This window comes from Sparus aurata, chromosome 19 (assembly GCF_900880675.1).
Source record: "Sparus aurata chromosome 19, fSpaAur1.1, whole genome shotgun sequence".
NCBI classification, from domain to species: domain Eukaryota; kingdom Metazoa; phylum Chordata; class Actinopteri; order Spariformes; family Sparidae; genus Sparus; species Sparus aurata.
In genome coordinates, this window is record NC_044205.1 from 8,833,022 (window position 1) to 8,853,981 (window position 20,960).

Here is a 20,960-nt window from a genome sequence, read left to right on the forward strand (position 1 = left end):
TAAAGCTTTTTCCTTCCTTCAGCTCTTGGCAGCTGTATCCCCTCAGCTGCCTCCATACTTATCGTACATCTGCCATTGTACAGAGACCGCTAGCAACATAAATTGATGGTAGCAAATGATAGCATTCTTTACTGCTCATCACTTAGCATCAAGGCAATAAAAGACTCCAGGGTGCATTCACTCAATCACAGTCGTGGTTGCACACCACCCAGGACAGTGTTCATGCTGGCTGCTTCGTGAAGGTCTTGTTCTGTGTTCATCATGTTGCTACCTGGAAAGCACTCCTTAATATCGGCTCGCTCCTTCCGATAATATGCTCCCCTGGCAATGCTATTTTCTACATACATGGGAACCGTCTCTCAGCGGCCCCATTTGAATGCGTACCAAATTTCATTGCTCCGCAGTGCCCAATTTTCATAATACAGTCATCCAAGTGGCCTTAAAAAGCCATCTGCGTTTCTGTTTGCATCAATAACCTCGCAAGTCTTTGCTCTGTATATGATGAAGACTCCAGTCCTCCCCTGACATTATTACAGTCTTTCTTTTCCTGCTGCTCGGATTAGGAGGAAGTTCAAACTTGACACTTGAATTTCTAGATCCTTAATGGGTCTCCTTGTGTGGGATGTCCAGGCTGTTTTTCCCATTTAAAATTTATGAAAAAGAGATTCCAATCCGTTTTGTCCAGCTATGTATTGTCTGCTTGATACTAACTAAACTAAACTAAATCTTTGTGGATTATTTTCTGAAGTCTGATTATCTGTTATCTGCTCTTTTTTTTGTTCAGAAGGAACCCAGCAGGAGCCGTGCCAGCAGACGTTTTCAGTGAGAGTTCATCTGAGAGTGAGGAGGAGGAAGAGCAGCCAGAGCGCCGTCCAGAGAGTAACACAGACCTACCTTCTGAATACTGGCAGATCCAGAAACTGGTCAAGTACCTTAAGGTACGGGAATTTCACCCTGCATGTAACAGTTTTTCTTCCTCTGATTGATTTCAAGCAACTGACAGGAAACAATGAAGTCCATGCTCTTTTTCCCCTCCATCTGTGCAAGAATTTGAATCTGTCCTGAGTCAGTGTTCAACTTTCAAATACTGCAATCCATGGAAATTTATATTTAGTCATGAAGGCGTAGGAGAACTTGAGATATCGTGACCAATCACGTATTCCAAACTATCTGTTTTGCCTCACTCATATCAAGGTGCCACTCAATAAAAAAGAGGATGTCAGATGAAAAAAATGGGCAATTGCTTTGTAGGTTGATGCTTATTGAAGTGGTTTGCTCGGCCTGTGGGTTCCTGGTTTCTGACACGGGCCTCTTGCACATGTGCCAAGGCGGAGGGGAGTAAGCTGTCTGATGGCAGAGGCTGGAGGGATTGTTTGCACACACCGCAGAAGCATAAAAATGAAGCGCTCCTGATAGGTCTGACAGGGCATATGGTGAATATTTATGTGTCAAAACATGGAGGGAAAAGAAGATAGGATAGAAGTGCACAAGACCCAGACTGACCGTGCTGACCACTTGACTTAAGTGATTACCCTGCCTCACTGAGTGGTCTCTATTATCTGATTATCTAGACTGTATTTTTCTGACAGATTGTATTAAAATTAACGGCGTTACTTTATTTTTTGTCACAAACCAGTCCCTTTATGTTTAACAGCAAGAAACAGCTTAAATGCTGCTTCAACTGAAAGAAAGTTAAATGAGCAAAGGTTGAGCAAAAATTAAAATTCAGTCATTATCTACTCACCCCCTTGCCGATGGAAAGTCAATTTTGCAGTCCATAAAACATTTCTGGAGAATGGTAAATAAGTCCCCAGCTACTTCAGTTGTTTCTGCAACGTTGAACACTCCAGAAATGTTTTGTGGACTGCGAAACTTAGCCCAGCTTTCCATCAGCATTGGAGGGAGTAGGTACAGTAATGTCTGAATTTTGTTTGTACGGTAAACTGTTCCTTTAATGTTAGTTAAATGTGTAATAATAGTCTACATAGCATAGTTCTATACAATGGGACATTTCTTGATATTACCAACAGATTTGTGTTCTGTGGCTTGGTGCTAAATGAGACCGTTCACAGTGCAACTGAGTAGATTTTTACTGCGTTAAAGTTCAAATCTAGGTTGATATTTTTAGCTTAGCAAAATGCAGTAGAATATCAAAAGGAAATTCCCACTCTAAAGGCAGGCTGCTAGTTCTTTCCAGAAAGGAACAAAATAAGATGTAAATGATATGAAAGAGGGCAAATGCAGATGGTTTGTGTGTTTCGTACTTTTCAGACAGTGGCGTCAGCTTTAGGGGTTGTGTGTGTGCGTCCCCACTTCAGCAAAATGCAGCGGCGCGGTAACCAACGTATCCTAGCTTTCTGTCTGTCTGGAAACCACACAGCACAGTTATTTATGGGGTTTGTCCAGTAGTCATTTTATAATATCATTACCATCAGATGCTGAAACTTAGCATGGGCCAAGTTAAATATCTGTTTTATTTTAGGAGGAGATCCCCCCCTCCCCACCCAATACACACACACACACACACCACACACACACACACAGACAGACACACACACACAGACAGACACACACACACACAAACACGCCATACCACACTTCTTTCCCCCTTGCACTATAGACAGCCGTTTGTACTCAGGGAGGTTTAACTCTTTCATAAAGCAACACATGGATGTTCTGTTTTGTGTTTTAATGATATTTATGAAGGAGTATTTGCCTCGGGTTCCGATATGTTTGTTTTTTTACTTGTATGACTGGAGATCTGTACCTTTTAAAATGCTTACATGGTCTCTGACCAAATCCAGCAAACATGGGTTCATATAGTATGTGTGTGTGTGTGTTTGTGCAGGTGTATGTACGTCCTGTAGGAAATGTCTGCAACACCGACATGGAAAAGAGTTTTAACAGAATTAACCTTTCTCTTTCCGGTCTGTAATGCTTCACTGGCACAGTATATGCAAGCTTTTTATCATGCTTTTTATTTACAATACTTTTGTGCATATATGTACGGAATATAGGCTTTCATTAACATGGTAATGAGACGAGCAAAGTAAAAATGTGCTAGTTGAGACAGAAGAACATCACATGATGAGGTCTGTTTAAATAAAGCGAAAAGTCACCAGCTGCTATCGGTTAGGTTGGCCTGTGTCTTTCTAAACATAAAACAATTTTCATTTTTTCACATATGTAAATATTGTGTCTGATAAGCAATATGTTTCAAATTAACACATAAACATTTCAATATTGTGTTCTGTAAACAATTTTATAATTCAATTTTACAATATTCATAATTTCTTTTTTTTTTTAACTTTTTTCTAATGAGCAGATGGCTTTTCTAAACAGTCACAATCAAAGGAAAATGAACCAGACTGATTTTTAGAAAAAAGTTACCTTTAGTGCAGTATTTCTTCCTCTGTTTCTTCTGTTTCTGTAAGTTTCCCTTAAAGCTTCTGTAGATTAACAAGCAGAGTTGGGTCCCTGACACACATGGTATTGTGTTCAGCCCTCATTAAGGTTGCTCTCCCTCTGCTGGGCATTCACAGTACTACTGCCCTGCTCTTCTCTCAGGAGAACCATTCTACTAATTGCGGCACTAAAAGTAATCCTGTCTCCAGTGAACAAGAGCCAGTACCGGCTCATTTTCTCAGCAGAAGTGGATTTAAATCCAATTATGTTCCATGCTTTTTTTTTTTTTTTTTTAACAACTACAGCACTGAATTAAAACATTTAATTTTTAATGCCTGTAAATACATTTACAACATGTCCTGTCTGGAGAAGTTGCTCACAAGAATAATTGCATCATTTCTTTCTCATTAGCTCAGCAACTTCTCAATTGAAAGAGCCGACTAGACGTTTGCTCAGCATGCACTGCACTCATTTTATGACAGCAAATCCTCTTAGGTGATCAAGTTTTACGTTATAGGAGATCTAGTGTCAAATATAGAGCAAGAAACAACCAGTGATCATTCATTCATCCCTGCAGAACCGCTCCCATAATGGAGCAGGAGATTGGGTTTGTTCTTGTCATTAGTAGCCTTTGCCATGAAGTCTGCTGTAGACTGCAGAGTAGTATGAAACCTCATGCATCGTCTATGGCTCGACCTCTGCCGACATGCACTACATCTCTCTACTATGGCTGGCAGTGGCCCAAGTCCACCAGTCCAGCATTGCAGACGTGCACTCTTATGTATCTCAGCACTTAAATTCAATATACACATTTACCCCTGCTGGGATCAAGTCCAAGCCAACATGCACAAAATATTCACAACAAAATGGTTTACGAAAAGGGCCTGAGGTCAACAGGGTATCATTGACAGCCCTATTAACCCCATACCTGCTCCCACATGCTGAGTGCTGTGATTTATAGGCCTGGAGTGGCTCAGGCAGGCCATTCTGTAGCTCCAGAGGAACCAGACTAGAGTAAGACCACCATTTAGTAATATAAAGGCATCAGCTATTTAGGAGCTCAGGCTGAGACATCTAGAGTAAAGGAAGAGACAAAATGTGTAAAGCATCTTTAAGTGTCAGATATCGGGTTCACCTTATGCATGGGATTTGATCCCTCATGCTGATTAATGACTTTGTCTGCCTAAATAGCATGTGGCGTATTTGAGAGTGGTACTCCTTGAAATTCTCTTATTGGACTGTGTGTTATTGTAGAGGTGTACTATATGTAGTGGCGTTTGTATTGTTTTTTCGGGAGAAGTTTGCTGTATACACTGTCGTTACATAATTCTCTAAGCCTTAAGAGGTTTTAACATATTATCTGTCACTTCTTTTTACCTTAGTGTTTTGCATTGTGATTTATATGTATATAACACTACCTGTGTGGCTCCAAATGGATGGCAACGTCATTCTGACAATATATCTTACTTTGGTCCAGACTTACATTAACAAATGACTTACATTAACAAATGTATAGAGGCCATTTCATAGTTACCATAAGACTCTTGCCACCATAGGGTTGGCATTTAGGTTCAGAGTGAAATTGCATTTACAACTATTGGATGGATTCCTGTCAAATTTGGTTGAAAACACAATATAGCCAAGTGGAATATCCAAATTGCAAGCAAACAGCATCATGATGAAGTACTGCAGAGATGCCTTGACCTACAAATCCTATTTCTCCACATACCCACATAAGTGTCACATCATCATAATCTTAATAGTTTTTTTTCAGTGAAAATGAAAATTATGATGCAAAAATGATCCTTCCCACTAATCTTGACTCACATCGCAATCACTGTATCTGTCAAGAACAATCACAATATGATTTCATTTAATACATTCATGTTCCTTGCAGGATGAATCCTTCTGACTTTGAAGATTTCCTGGAGATCTAATTCCATAACCAGGTCACTGTTAATAAGACCAAAAACGTATTCATTAATTTTATAAAACTAATGACACACATAATGTCACAGAAGTACAGCGGTGCACAAAGTGAACAATTACTTTTCACCTCTTCATCAGTCTTTACTCATCTAAGTAGTGTTTATTTTGTAATAAACACTCTCTTAAGTGCGAATAGTGAATGGCTAAACTAGACAAAACCTAGTTTATACTAACAGCAAAATTACATGGATGTCCTACTGCATGTGGTGATGCAGCATGCTTTTCTAGCTTTTCTGACCCACAATCCTCTGTGCCTCCGAAGATCCATCACATACGTCACTGCTTGTTGCACGAATGTTAACAAAGCCGAGGGAGCTCAAACATATGACACCTCACTGACAGATGACAGCTCATTTGACAGAATGACAGACACAAGACGGATATACAGTAGGAGCAAAAGGGTCGAAGTTCAAGATGCACTGTCAGTAGTATTGGCGGTTCCATTGCACTTGGAACGTACACAGAAAAGTGCAATGTACAATCATCCAAGTAGGAATTCCAAGTTGGAAACTTGGACAACATCTGTGTAGCCCGAGTTCGCCAACATAAACACACATGATGTCACAGCAGTATAGCGATGCACAAACATTACATATTTCACCTCTTAATTTTTACCCATATATGTAGTCTTTATTTTGTTAAACATGCAGTAAATCCAGATTTGTAGTTGTCATTTCACTTTTATTTAGTTCATCTGTTTGTTGACTTTCTATTGAAACACCTGTTCGCAGCGAGCGTCCGCGTTACTCCGAGCAGATCTACCGGGGATGCTTTTAGATTGGTAGTCCGGAATACTCACCAAATTCAAACTTGCATTGGAACGCACCGTGAGTCCCAATTACATGCATACAGCATCCAACGGCCGCTGCAGCATGTACTAAAAGTAAAAATAAAAAACGTGATTCAGAACACACCCGATGTAGTTCACTGAGAGGTATAATAAAAAAACTGGATGGTATTTTATTATCTTTAGGATAAACAACAACTATATTGACTGGAACATTTTCAATGGACAAACCTCAAATGTCAAATGTGTTACATCAAAAATTTATTTGTCTCTCCCCATCGACTACTGTACAGTTTTTTCCCCCCAAAAATAAGGTCCCATGAGGTCCACCATAAGGGACGTGACATCGGCTCTCTATAACAGCTAATGTCAGCATTATTTTGAATCTCACTGTTCCCACCAGTTTCATGTGAACCCATGAAAGCCACCGGTGTGTGGTCAGTGTGATTGCTGTGCACTTTAGACTCACTGCAATTTCTTTAATCACCTGAGGATATGAGTCAAAATTATCATCAATGCGTGTAAGTCTGTTTCTTTCTGCTGCCATTTGTCACTTAGACTCTGATGTTAGCAGTGTTAGCTGACATTAGCTGACATCAGATCTATCACCAGCAGGACCGCCAGACCAGAATAACATCAATTAAAACTTAACTTTAATCCAGCCCGGTTCTGTGTGAAAGAACAACAGCAGAGAGAGACAGACCTGATATACCTGTGGTTTAGCAGTATCATGTGTAACTGTAGGAGCTGTGGTTTTACAGTGAGTCCTGTGCCCTTTTGGCTCTGAACAAAATCTGCCCATCCGCTTCAACAGCTTGATCCAGGATGTTAGGGGTTAACCACATCTCTGTGAAGATGTGCACACAGCAGTCTCTGATTTCCTGTTGCTGAGTCGCACTTCTTCCACTTTATTCTCCTGCGATCAGACATCAGCCAGAAGAAGGTTTGATAAAGGAACCGCTCGGTCCAAGTCGGGTCAGCTTAGCTCTGATGGCGCTTCTTTCCTCTCTTCCTGGGGTGTTTGCAGCGCTTTCCGTGATTTTTTTTGTCTCGCTGGTCTGGCTGGCCGCTCAGCAGATGCTGCTGGTGCAGATCCTCTGACAGTCTGCTGTACTCAATCAAAACCCCATACTTTTCTGATGTTGATGAGTGCATCTCTATCGTAGGCCAAACGTGCTTCAGTAGAGGTAAAGAAACTGAAAAAAATATTTTAAAAATATAGTGAGGATTAAAGTAGCTGGCCGCCGCATTTGCATGCACTGCCATCGTAATAGCAAAATGAATGGGGAATAGTTAAGCTTAAATGGAAATGTGGTATTTAATTCAAGGGGAAATTACAGCTGTCTTAATAAGATATCTATGAATGTAACTTGTAAATATAATGACCACTCAGTTTATTCTTAACTCACTGTACGCTGACAAAGGAAAGTTGTGCTCATTTTGGCATAGGAGCATTTCATATCCAGGAATTCATATCGCACCACTTACTAACCCTGTAACAAATAAACCACATTTTCGCACCTTGACCAGACACCGTCCAGCCATAGACTAGGTTCTGACCTAGTCTTGTTGAATTCTTTCTCCCAAGGTCGAATAGTGTTTGAATTGGTTCCACTTCAAGCATCTGCCCCATCATGCTCGGTGAGTCAAAGATCTTTCGCCATTAAAGATAGTCAGATGTTGTCGATGTTTTAAAGAATTTCGACGATACTTCAAGACCAAAGCTCACAAAAATGAAAGCATATGATCTGTTTTCCCGGCTATTATTCCTAAACATAGCCATTTTTTCGTTGTTTTTACAAGGTACGAACCTTGCCTGCTGAATCCTTTGAAGAGCGAGAGTGGAGGAGACAAAGGAAGCACTAGATCCACTGCTGTTAATGTGCAAATGGTTCACATTTAGGCTAGCATCACGATATGGAGAACACATGTGGCTGTTATCCTGCTGTGTCAGAGCACTGCTTTGTGAGAGAGATATGATCAAACACCACTTGAGACTGTGGTATTGGTACACGCTGATGAACAGCTGCATGAAACAGATTACTGCCGCTGCCTTCTATATAGTGATAGGCTATTTTCTACTTACGTATACGGATAACTGGTCGTAGGACATGCTGCATTCTTATGTTTAGTTAAATAATCTGTTTAGGATGGTCCCGAAGTCTCAAATTGTTTGAGAAGTGTGCAACTAATAAAGGGTTTGAATCTTGGAAGGATTGAGGCGACCTTGAATCTGCTAGATGAGAATTCTATCTGTTGCACATTTAAACCGCTGCAAAAAAAAAAAAAAAAAAGCAATAATATTTGATTGTTCACTTGCCAGGAGACTTTGGACTGGACGATTCAGTGTCACATATCAAAGCCATGTAGCAGGTCTAGAATTACAGCAGCCAACTGATGCATTTTCGTACCATGAGCTTCTGTTTTATCTGACTACCGATTTTTTCCCCTTCTTGTGATCAAAACCATTGCGTGTCAACAAAGTTTGGTATGCAACTGCGTATGATACAGACTAAATATGGTGATATTAAAAACACTATTGCTGCCCGCCCGGATGGTATTTTAACCGTCTCGAAGCACCAACCCCTGAGACCGGTATTTTAAGTGCCATAATACTGTCAACATCCATCCACAGTGAGGATATTATGTGGATTTATGCAGTGTGAGGGGAATCTGAAAAAGGACAACAAGTGTTTGGTCACTAAATTTAGGAGAGGTCTGCCACTACCACACGTGTTCGGTTGTGACCGCACATGTCCAATTTTAAATCTCTGCATTGTTTACTTTTTTTCATGAAAACACATGTGTTTGAGCAGTTCAGTGGCAATAAAACCGAATCAGTTTCCCTGCCCCATGTGCGCGGATGGGCTTGCATTTAAATCAAACGGCAGATTTTCCCCCCTCAAACAATTGTTGACTTAGTAGTGTTGTAGTTGCTAAGATGCTAATCGCTAGGGTGCAGGTCTTAAATGACTTTTGTGTATATAGCAACTGTCAAAACATTAGTTTCAGGGTTTGAGTCCTCTAATAGTTGTCATCTTAAGGGCAACTTCTAACGGATTCTAGACTTGACCTTGTTGTCTGTACTCAGTGCTCTGTTAGCAAATAATTTCTTTCCATCAGTGTTTACCACCACAAACCACAAACACTTAGCAGGCTGCGTTTTAAACAAAACAAACCCAGCAGGAGCGATATTATGTGGGGAGACAACAGAGGGAGAGGGAGGGCGGGGAGGTGGAAGGAGGTTCGCATCCTCCTCCCTTTTCCAAATGTCTGTTTAATGTTTAATTTCCCCCCTCCTCTGGTCCTTTCTGTCTCCTCTTTTTCATTCATTCACGTTTGGCATTATTATCACAGGGAGGCGATCAGACTGCCACTGTGCTCACCCTGTGCGCCATGATGGACTTCAATTTGATGCAGGAGACGTGCCAACTGGCCATCCGGGATGTAGGTGGCCTTGAAGTCCTCATTAACTTGCTGGATACAGATGAAGTCAAATGCAAAGTGAGTAGCTGTGCCAAAGCTGGACCTAGATGGCCTACAGGCATAAACAGAGCCGGCTATGTGTGCCAGTCTGTGTCTTAGTTACAGAAACACTAGCGCTGGGTAGAGAGCGTGCCTTTGAAAAGACACAGGGTAGCAATTATTCACCAGTTCTCCTAATGATGTGTGGGTGCTTTTTAACCTGATTTTATTACAGCTTTCTGTCCTGTCTATTTTTAGTAGAAATGTGGATGAATGTTTGCATACTAGATTTCGCTCTATATAGTGTTAGTCTAAAAGGAGGCCTCGTGTTGGCATTGGGGCAACAGTTTCTATTCCACAATACAGATCTATCATTTTTTAAATATTGGTGACGCTTTATATTTATGTTATAAGTTCTAGTTAAAAGGTACAGTAAAAGGCCCTTATAAGTTCTCATAAGATGCATATTATTAAGACTGTATAAGTGTTAAAGAGGCATTACAGTGTTTTGGACCCTATTTTTTTTTTTTTTTTACATGTTTTGGTTTGTAAATGATTTATGCTGGCACAAAAGTTGTGGATTCGGTCCAGTAAATCATCTCAGTTGGCAGCTGCGACACAGCTACAGAGTCATTCTTTGGGCCAACTAACCAACTGTCAAGGTTACCGCAATTAGAAGTGTTTGTTTTTTGCCACTGACTGGCTGAGGTTGGTATTCTAAGTGTCTGACGACATTATAGAAAAGATTCCTACAGCATTAGACCACATTTGTTAAAAAGTGAGATCCTTTCACAACCAGAAACACAAGTCTTGCTTGTGGAGAGTTAGGGTTAAGGTTGGTATAAGTGTCGCTCTGTGACCGTAGTTGCCTCATCTAGATCTAGTCAAGATCAGTTCAATATTCCCCCATGACTTTAGAAATAAATTCTGACTGGTAGTTCCTTTTGAACTCCACCCTCCAAATCTGACTCACACTGTTGTTTTCCTTCACTGAAAAACTCACCTCAGATTTCAGATTGAGACTTTCCCCTTACCGAGACGTCTATCTCACATCTATCTCTGTGGGAATTTATTCCGTAATGTTGTCAGAATTACAACCTCAGCCTGTCAGTGGTGAAACAGCAGTTTTAGCGCTCATAACTTTGACAGTTGGTCTTGCCCCAACGGGTTATTTTGAAGCCGTTGCAGCTGTGTTGCCACTGACAGAAGAGGCAATCTACCGGACACTAATTCAAAAACTTTTGGTCAGTATGAACCATTTAAAAGGCCCAGGTTTAAAATACCAGAACTATCCTATAGTAATAGCATCGCAATCGTCTTAAAGTGTTTATTGTGCTATTATTAACACTTACATAAGCTTATTCATTTTAATATAAATCGTGTTAGGACCTACAGATTACAAATTATGAATTCACAATCATCGTAATATTTTTAAGGAAAGGAGAGCACCTTTGTATAGGCTCTATAGATGTATAGTATTATAAAAAAGAGTTTTATAAACATAAAAATGTTATCAATATGACCTTTAAGTAAAGCTTATTAAGGATTTCAATACAAAAGTTTATCTTACAGTGTGTGACTGTTTCATCTGTGTGTGTTTTTAGATCGGATCTCTGAAGATCCTGAGAAAGATTAGTCACAATGTGCAAATACGTCGAACTATAGTCGACATGGGAGGCCTGCGGAGCATTGTGAAGATCCTGGACTCACCAGACAAGGACCTCAAGGCCCTAGCTGCCGAGACCATTGCTAATGTGGCCAGGTTCCGCAGAGCAAGGAGAACCGTCCGGCAGTACGGCGGTATAAAAAAACTGGTGGGTATACCAAAGAATTCAGGTTAGTGTTGCAACAAAAAAGTATTAACACCTCTCTGTACTGCCAAAATGATGTGCAGTAGAAGAGAAAACGGCAGAGCAGAACCTGATCTGTCTGTATTGGTGTTAATGTACATGCGCTACAGTGGTAACTTTCCATTAAAAACACTTGTCTGTTTATGTCTGCGTCTAGTTTGTGATTTAGTACAAACGTTTTCGCACTAAACCACAGACACCATGGAACCTTTGGAAAAACAGGATGGTGCCTTATTCTAATTTGATCCGCGTATTACCATTACCATTTTGTTTAAAGTGTAAAACACATATCCAGACGCTCCTGAACTACTGTATGTTACTGTATGCACTGCAAGTCAATCACCCTTTCATACCCTTTTCACACTGTATGCAAATGCCAGATATCATCCCATCCATCCCTTTTCACACAGCTTTTGAAAACAGCAGTCTGGGTACTGGGGCAAAACAGATAGAATGTCCCTGACATCCTCTGACCTGCATTCATGTTTGTTGACAGAGGGACCTGTGATTAAAGCCTCCATGCCTTGTATATTTTCCTCAGCCCCAAATCGGATGTTCTCATGTGCAAGTCGCTCGCGGAGGCAGATTAATTTCACGCTATGCTACAAGACCACCTTTGAACTGTGCTGTGTGTTATAGCTTTGCCTGCTCTGTCTCACTGGCCAGGAGCTATGGATTAGAACACTGAATGATGGCCATAAACCGTCACACTGGGCTTTTCAAGCCTAACATCAACATCTATCCTGACAGTTTTCCACTCCTAGCATCTCTGGCTTTTTCATCCTTGCAGACCCAGTGGTAATAGAATTTTAATTACACCCTTAATCACAGCCAACAACTTCCAGTGCCATCTGGAACGGTACACTATCACTCCAATCGTGCAAGCAAACTTTTCAGAGTCCTTGAATTTATGCATGGAAGTTTTCTGCTAAACATGTGTGGTCTTGTCTGCTTGTTTGCACACATTTTATGTTTCATGTTTATTCACACGTAAGTCCGGGCCCCTTGTCTCTGTGCTCAGGTGAAGCTGCTGGAATGTGTGCCTAATTTAGCCAACCTGACTGCAAACCAAGTGAAGGATGTCGAGGTGGCTCGCTGTGGGGCTCTGGCTCTGTGGAGCTGCAGCAAGAGTACCAAGAACAAGGAAGCCATTCGGAAGGCTGAGGGTATCCCTTTGCTGGGATGCCTGCTCAAGTCTCCACACGAGAACATGCTTATTCCCGTTGTAGGCACCCTGCAGGAGTGCGCCTCAGAGGTGAAGGAGAGAGTTATTATAGTTTTGTATATTTCATTTGTTTTTATGTTTTATTTGTTTTCACTATTCTTGTTTAGTTGTTGTTCTAAATGTAGTTTTAGTTTCCAGAGGGTCTGCTCTTTCAAGTTTGATATTTATTAGATTCTTTATTAGATTTAGTTGGTTTTCATACAATATGGAGGGTATTTGACAGGAGCAAGATATAAGAAGTTCAGAATAGTTATTACACAAAAAAATACAACAATTTGCTAAAGCAGTTGGCTCCCAGTCATGTAGACATCCCAGTCTCGATAAACATATGCACCATGCAAGTGGCATGGACTAAAACTATGTTTCTTTTTTTTTATTTTAGTTGTTCCTTTAAGTACAAAATATCGTTCCATTTCTATTTTTATTACTTTTTGTTTTTTGTTTCAGTTACGTTTTGCATAACCATGATTATCTTGAGGGTGATGTACTGTACAGTATACTGTACTTAATTTAGCGAGATGTCGAAAAATGCAATGATCACAATGATAAAGATAGTGAAAAAACATTTCTGGATGAAACCTTTTATCTGGATCTGTACAAAAAGTTCTATTCTGGGCCCAGACCCATTCTCCATCCAAGTTTCGTGGAAATCTATTCAGTAGTTTTTGTGTAATCCTGCTGACAAACCTACCAATAAAGAAACAAACCAACAAACAAGCCACAATATATAAACATCTCTTCCTTGGTAATTAAAAAGAAAAGATCTAATGTTACATAACTATACATTCAAAAGTTTATGTTGACCATGTGGTCTGCTGATTGTCATGTAACCACAGGAAAGCTACAGGATTGCCATTCAGAAGGAGGGCATGATCAGGGATTTGGTCAAAAACCTGAGCAGTGACAATGATGAGCTACAAATGCATTGTGCCAGCGCAATCTTTAAGGTACCTGTTTTCCACACTCCTGCCATAGTCTCTGAAAGAAATGAACAGAGAGTAGACCCAGCTTGTAGCGGCAATAATGCAGACCCACTGTTTGACTTTCCAGTGTGCCGAGGACCAACAAACCCGTGTCCTGGTGCATAAGTACAAAGGTTTGCAGCCACTGGTTTCCCTGCTGAGCAAGGCAGGCAACAAGCAGCTCTTGGCCGCTGCCACCGGGGCCATCTGGAAGTGTTCCATCAGTGTGGAGAATGTAGCTAAGTAAGCCACAACTCAGGGTCCCACCTTATTACTAACTCTTATCAATACACACACAAACTCAACATACCACAGATACACAAGCACACTGTAGTGATATCTTTTGGTTTGTATGATTATATGTTTGTAATTAGTGGTGACAGATTAGTATGACTTTGATAAATCAGTTGTCATACATAGGAACAGCAGTGTAATGAACCTCAGAATGAGAGTTGATTAACAGCAATTAAACACGTGCCTTAACCTTTGGAAAATATGTTCGCTAAGATGATGTGGTTAACAGCATGTGAATACAGCATGTGAACACTGAACACCAGAAACGGGTTCAAACTGGCTTGCGTGCATTACGGTCGTCATGCTATCATCACGTACAGTATTTATACTTTTTATTCACTCATGACTAGCTGTGTCACTTTTTCCACACACATGCTATTGTCATGTCTCCCTTTCTTTACCATTGTTCCAGCCTGGAGCGATTATTTGCTCCGAATGTAAAGTTTTTGGATTCCGTCAGCTCTGATCGTTTATGTGAGTGTTTGCTGCTACAATTCAGTCTTTCCCAGCGTTAACAAATGCTCAAGTCGGTGCGCTGATTTTATAGACTTCAGTGACGTGTAAGTCAAATCCTGTTAGTATTTAACCAAATGTAGGCATGCTGAAAGAATCAGCCCTGAGCTGGTGATTGTCTAATGTCAGAGGAAGCAGGCTGACAGAGCCTTTAATCATTTGTCATGGAAGGCAGAAGTTTATTTAAGTGTCATTTAGCCTGGATGCTTCAGCTGTGACATTTCTGGATAGGTTTTTGACTTGTACTTAAGTGTTAGATGATTAGTCAGTAATTTGCCCTCTAAAATAAATAATGACCAGAGAGCATGCCCTGGCAGCACTTTGCATTTCCACTGGTGCGCTTTTGAATGAATGATTTAGTGTAGCTCTATGAACTTTCTTATTCAGTATCAGACCTGTGCTATTATATGTAACACACATGGAGTAATTATATATCTTTGTTACATATTAATCAATTCAAAGCCTATTCTTTCGAGTGTAGCGACAAACGGATCATTCATGTTTGTGATCAGTAGTTTCACTATGGTAAAATTATGTGGATATGTCTTTCTTCTCATTTATAAAAGGCAGGGCTGTATAGCTGAAAATGCAGTAGAATTCTAGAAATAACAAGAAGAAGAAGCAGAAGCACTTTGCGATGACATTTCTTCACCTCATATATCATGACTGACAGAATGATATCCTGCATTTAAAGTCTAAGTTAAGTCCTCCCAACTGGAACTGAGCGTCTGCTGTCACATCAAGTTAAGCGAGGATTCCTTTATAGGAGTGGAGGAATGTCGATAACATTCTTTTAAAGCAACATGGACAGATCGTTGTCCCTTTAACACATGTCATGAAAAACATCAGTTTGATTTGATTTGTTTTAATGTCTTTATATTATTATTGTCATTAAATGATTAAAGATAGTGTCATGGATATTACTCTATAGGCAGACAGTGTTTAATAGTACAGATCAAGCTTTTAAACTGGCTTCGTGATAATTTTAATTAAAGATAAATTCGTGCAGAAACTCGTACATACCGGGAACCCTTCTGACTGCAACTTGGCGTAATGATAAGACAAATTAACTGCACTGGCCATGAGTAATGTGGCAGCATAATACACTTGCTGCCAGCACAGGCTCTCTGCCACTTGTAATGACTTGTCACAGTGTTGCTATGTGAAATATTTATATTACTACTGATAATAACAATAATAGAAATAATTATAATGATGCCATTAATCACATGTAAACCACATTTAGTGACACTTCATTTGCAAACACTAAAAAAACACTTGGTTGCCCTCACTCTAAATTTAACATGTCACAAAGGTATCCGCGTGAGATTACCAAGAGACCAAATATTTCACGGTTTCTTTCCCGCCTGTGTTAATGTTTCACTTTGTTTCTTGGATGATGTGGGTAGCTGGATGTGAACAAAGGTGATATGTGGCTACCTCTTCAGGAGCAAACCAGCATGATGCCCGGCAAATGTTTTTAATGCACACTTGAATGTGTAAGTGGATCTGTTTTTTATCTTCTCAGGCTTATTTGAATCACTTTAAATGTCTAGGTCAGTGACCAAGCCATTACTGTCAGAAGGCGAAGGCTGCTAATGGTAACTGTTTTTTAGCGGCATGCGCTCATTTCAGAATCAATCACTGGCTGAGTGTTGTACTGAATTGAAAATCATTTTGGAATATATTTTGCTTCAGCAATAATGAGTAGCAGAGTGTGGATATTTTTTCACTTTTCTTTCAATGAAACAGACCCTGTGGCCCTTTGCAAACAACATCACTTTTTTCTTTCATGTGACTAATGATTTGCGTGGTCTGGACAGTATTGAGGTTGGGGGACCTCTGCTCAAGACAAGTAGCAGCATGTGTAAGTCATTTCCCTGATTAATGATGCATCAAAATGGGAGATGATTGATGCCCTGAAATTTAATTACATCCATAACTATGAAGTACATAAGTGTGTTTGTTTTAAGACCACATAAGCTTATGTTTTTTGTAGGGCTTCCAGTATTACATGGATGACTTTTTTTGCAGATTTATGCATGCATCGATATGTGGCCTGTTTAGCCTGTATACCGAGGTGTTATTGACATACAAAAGTGCTGTAAAAAGCCTCAACAAAAGTCTGAGGGAATAACTTTGCAATGGAAAGTCACGACTGCCAAGTCTCGACTGCATTTGCCAGCGCAGTAATGTTTGGGGTCAAGATTGTGGGGTTAGCTTTCAATTACTGACTACCCCTCCATCTTACCTCTGTTCCAGCCCTATGATGAGCACACCATAATTGCTCCTCCAAATGATACTTCTCCTTACCTCACAGACATTTTTTTTGCTCACCCAAGTAAGTTACTATGCCACTGTTTCCTTTCAAATGAAATCAATTGATCAGGTGGTTAAATTTCAGGTTGAACAAGCATCTATCTTTCCCTCATTGTCATGATTGCCAAGCATCTCTGGTTCCCTGAAATGTCTTACTTTGACATGGGTTTTTCCTCAGAGCCATAGTTAGAATGAAAGGCAGTAGTTAAGCTTCTGCACTTAGCTGAATGTGTGATCTAGTGCAGAAGAATGAGAAAAGTGAAAGAGAGGAAATCAGTCATAAAATTGCGCTACACAGAAGTCCCACTGTGGTTCCTGTGTCCTCCGACAGGCTTTAATAAGCTTCCCGTTGTGTGGAGCCCAGTGTTTGCAGTGGAAGCCGCTCCAGGCAGTCTTGTGTAATTTTACTCTTGCCGTAACGTAATTAGCTGGGATTGGCTTAACAAAAATAGGCATGACTTACCGTTCATTTATCAAAAGTTATGTCTGTGATTACAGGATAATTCTACTGTAGGCAATTGCAGATGACACTTCAGCACTGGCATGGGAAAACTATTGTTTTTCTTTATGGCGATTTTCACTGAACTTAACTTTGGCAGCTCCTCTGATCATTAGCAGTGTTTTCACTTGTAAGAATAGGTGTGTCAGTGGACCCTGACCAAAACCAAATGACCTTGGCCATCTACAATAGCTTACAGGCTGCGCTGCCAGCGACCGTAACTGTGAATAAAAACAGTCATAGAATTTAACTGTACATCAGAGGTTTGTTGAGGTTTTTTGCAACCACGTTATATCCCTTTTAAATGTTTACTATAGTTTACCACTCTATAGCATGGGCAAACAAGGCAAAATCACAGCTAAAGAGGGAGAGAGAGTTTCCAAACCGCAGCAAAGCTTTGGAAATGGAAGTACGGACAAGGGACAACTGTGAGCGGCCGTGGGAAAACTGCCTGTACTACTGGGTTGCAGCAAGAACTTTATGCCTATATGGCTGTGTGCACTTAGATAAGTAATAGCATGTTTAGCCACACTAGTGGTGTGGCTCCAGGGATGGCAATGATGCCGGTCTGTTGGTCTGTCTGTCAGCTGGTCAGTCCACCACTTTGGTCCAGACTGAAATATCTCAATTTTTATTGGATGGATTGCAATGCGATTTTGCAGACATTCATTGTCCTGAGAGGATGAGTCACACCACAGTCAAAATGTCCACTAAATTTCTTCAGAATTTGGCACAGACATTCATGATTCACTGGTGATGTACCCTCAAAACAATTGTTGATCCACCAACTTAACTATAAAGCCACCATGAGGTCAACATTTGTGTTTTATTTATTGTGTTTTGTGTTTTAACTATTGGTTTGAATGCCATGAAATTAGGCACATTTGCATTCATTTCCCTCTCAGGATGAACTGTAAAACTTTTTTGCTTGCACCATAATCAGGTCTTTGTTTATGACCACACATCCTGCAAAACTAATGACATTAAGATCACTCTTAGTTGTGCTTTCCGCTCAGTGCTTATTAGCGAAGTAGCATGCCCATATTATGCTCATATTCGGGTTCAAACTTGGCAGTCTACAAGAAAATGCTTGCATGTTTTAACGTTAGAAAAACACATCATTTTCTCCTTTCACCCTCTGTCTGGACGGTCTGCTTTAATACTCGTGTCTCTAAGGCCTCTCTCCTGAAAAGTCCAATCTCCTCTGACTAATCAGCTCATGAAGGCCTGAGCAGGAACCGCCCATTGTGTTTTTGGATCAAGTGTTTCACATTTAGCTCTGCCTAAGTACAGCCTCTCCTAAACTAAGTTGGTAAACATATTAACTATTGTACCTCTTTAACATCATGCTAGGTTTAACATTGTAATTCTGAGCATGTTAGCATTGTGAAGTTAGTAGTTGGCACAAAGCCCCCCTGTCAAAGCCTCTTAGAGCTAGAGTCTTTGTCATCTATTTTGTTTGTTGATTTCTTTATCAGTTGACGTAATGAATGCAATTATGTGAAGCAATTAGTTAATAAGATGCCTGTCTTCCTCTTCTCTACCCATTAAAGGCTTCAGGAGTACAAAGCCCTGGACACCCTGGTTGGCCTGCTGACTGATCAACCTGAAGAGGTGCTGGTAAATGTGGTGGGAGCCCTGGGAGAATTCGCCCAGATACCTGCCAACAAGGCCACCATCCGCAAGTGTGGAGGCATCAAGTTGCTAGTTAACCTGCTCACTGGAACAAACCAGGCATGTTTTTTTTTTTCTTGCCGCATAAATGTTCATCTGATCTTTGGAACGTGCTCCTACATTGATTCATGCATGTATTTTCTATTTGTGTCATTTAACCAGGCGCTGCTGGTAAATGTAACCAAGGCAGTGGGCGCCTGTGCCACAGACAAGGACAACATGGCGTAAGTGTCCCTCTCTTCCAGGGCATCCAGCCAGCTAACATTCAGAGTACAGTTGCACAAGGCAAACAGCCCAATGCGAAGTGTCTTTTAACATGCAATTCGTTGCTTACTCACTGTTATTACTGAAAAAGCTTCAAACACATATTCTTGGCCGTCTATTGATGTCATATATTTTGACAAGGGAAAAACATCAATTCCAGTATTTCAACACAATATCATTAACGTGTCATGGGCTGATGCTTAAGAAAATCTATGTTCTTTTAATTTGTAATTATACAGGTACTTTTCCCTTTCATCCACGGCATAATGACAGGATTTAAAAGCTTTGTTTATTGTACCTGCTGTGTTAAATACGGTTGTGGTTCCATTCCCAGTGCTTTACTATAACTTTGTGGTCACTGTTAGGACTTGAGCTGGTCAGACGAACATACCTAAAGCCCTGGCCTGTCCAAGACTACATGGCCAAGAAAACACAGCAAACTACATTCCAGAGCAGTCTTTGTTCAATGTTCCTTTAACCTCACCCTCAATCTGTGCTTCATTGCTTTTACAAGGCTGTTATGGACTGCAAGACCCTTCTTAATTAGCACTGGACACAAATACAACTTAATGACTGAGTTTATATTGTTTGTTAGCTGTTAAGGCTATCATATGAGCCTTTTACAATAGTTTGGAAGAAAAAAACAACGGGTTCAATAAAAAGTGAAGCATGTCAAATTAAAGCCACTGACTTCACGCAAGAGGCGTGTTTTGCATTGCTTCATCATGTTCTCCATGTTTTCTCACAGTGCATATATTTAGGCCAGACTGTAATTTTTCAGCCTTAACAATCGGCTGTAAACAGAAAATTCTTATTTCAATGGCTGCTTTCTGTATGTTTTGTGGCACTCTCTTATTTTTAGACATGTATGACATGTACAGTAGTTTGCTGAGCAATTAACATAACTCAAATGTGAATGTTTCCTCCTCCAAACCAACACTGCTGGAGCTGTTTTTCACATTCCCTGTGATTAGACAATGTTTGGCCTGCCAGCAAATATGATGATGCATAATACCACACAGTAAGCTACAGAATTATTGTCAGTTAACATGACTTAATTCTCCCAACAGGAACTTTTTCTCAAATACCGCCTTCTGTTGATCAGCTCAATCATTCTCTCATCATCATTCTGATGCAGGTCATCCATAACTGCAAAAAAGCCTAAAACAAACCCTCATCACTTTCAAGTTTTCCATGAAGTACTCGCATGTTTGTTTTCATTCTCGACCAGTAGGCAGTGTGTGGCTAATGACATTGCGCCTCCTCCACTGAGTCCTGTGTAGCTACAACAGTGAACACACGTTGTTTAATGCCTCCAGGGTTTGTGGTCTCCTCCTCTAATCCATCACTGTCATCTGCGACTTCATTGGTAATCTGTTTCATACCTGCTTCATGGGAAGACGGAGCTGTTTTGGCGGATGATATGACGCTTCACTTTTGTTTTTGGTCCGGATTTAAGAGGCCCCGCAGACTGGAATCTGATGTTATGATCCCTCCAGACTGATTTATGTGCAAACGGAAGACAGATGGTGCAGGGGACGTCCCCGATGAGTGTTCGCTCGTTGCCAGTCACGGAGATACTGTGATTAGGGAGTGTTTAAGTAATTATGACAGCATTCAATGTCGGCCTTGTTGGTGGAAGCACACATGGGGAATACGTTACATGTTATTTACACCAGACAACGGGTGCACTGTGGCGTAATTCTTCGGCTTC

General features: G+C 40.5%; 1 protein-coding gene across 3 annotated transcripts in view; it reads left to right on the top strand.

The window, feature by feature from the left end:
* odad2 (outer dynein arm docking complex subunit 2) overlaps positions 1-20,960 on the top strand; it is a 204,766-nt gene that overhangs the window by 171,154 nt on the left and 12,652 nt on the right. For 2 of the 3 annotated variants that reach the window (XM_030398319.1, XM_030398317.1), the window contains 8 exons: positions 785-938; positions 9,539-9,685; positions 11,251-11,460; positions 12,518-12,751; positions 13,558-13,668; positions 13,772-13,926; positions 18,862-19,042; positions 19,145-19,206. In XM_030398319.1, coding sequence (XP_030254179.1) covers positions 785-938; positions 9,539-9,685; positions 11,251-11,460; positions 12,518-12,751; positions 13,558-13,668; positions 13,772-13,926; positions 18,862-19,042; positions 19,145-19,206 — 1,254 coding nt within the window. The remainder of the gene's footprint in view (positions 1-784; positions 939-9,538; positions 9,686-11,250; positions 11,461-12,517; positions 12,752-13,557; positions 13,669-13,771; positions 13,927-18,861; positions 19,043-19,144; positions 19,207-20,960) is intronic. The other variant, XM_030398318.1, reaches the window with a different exon arrangement.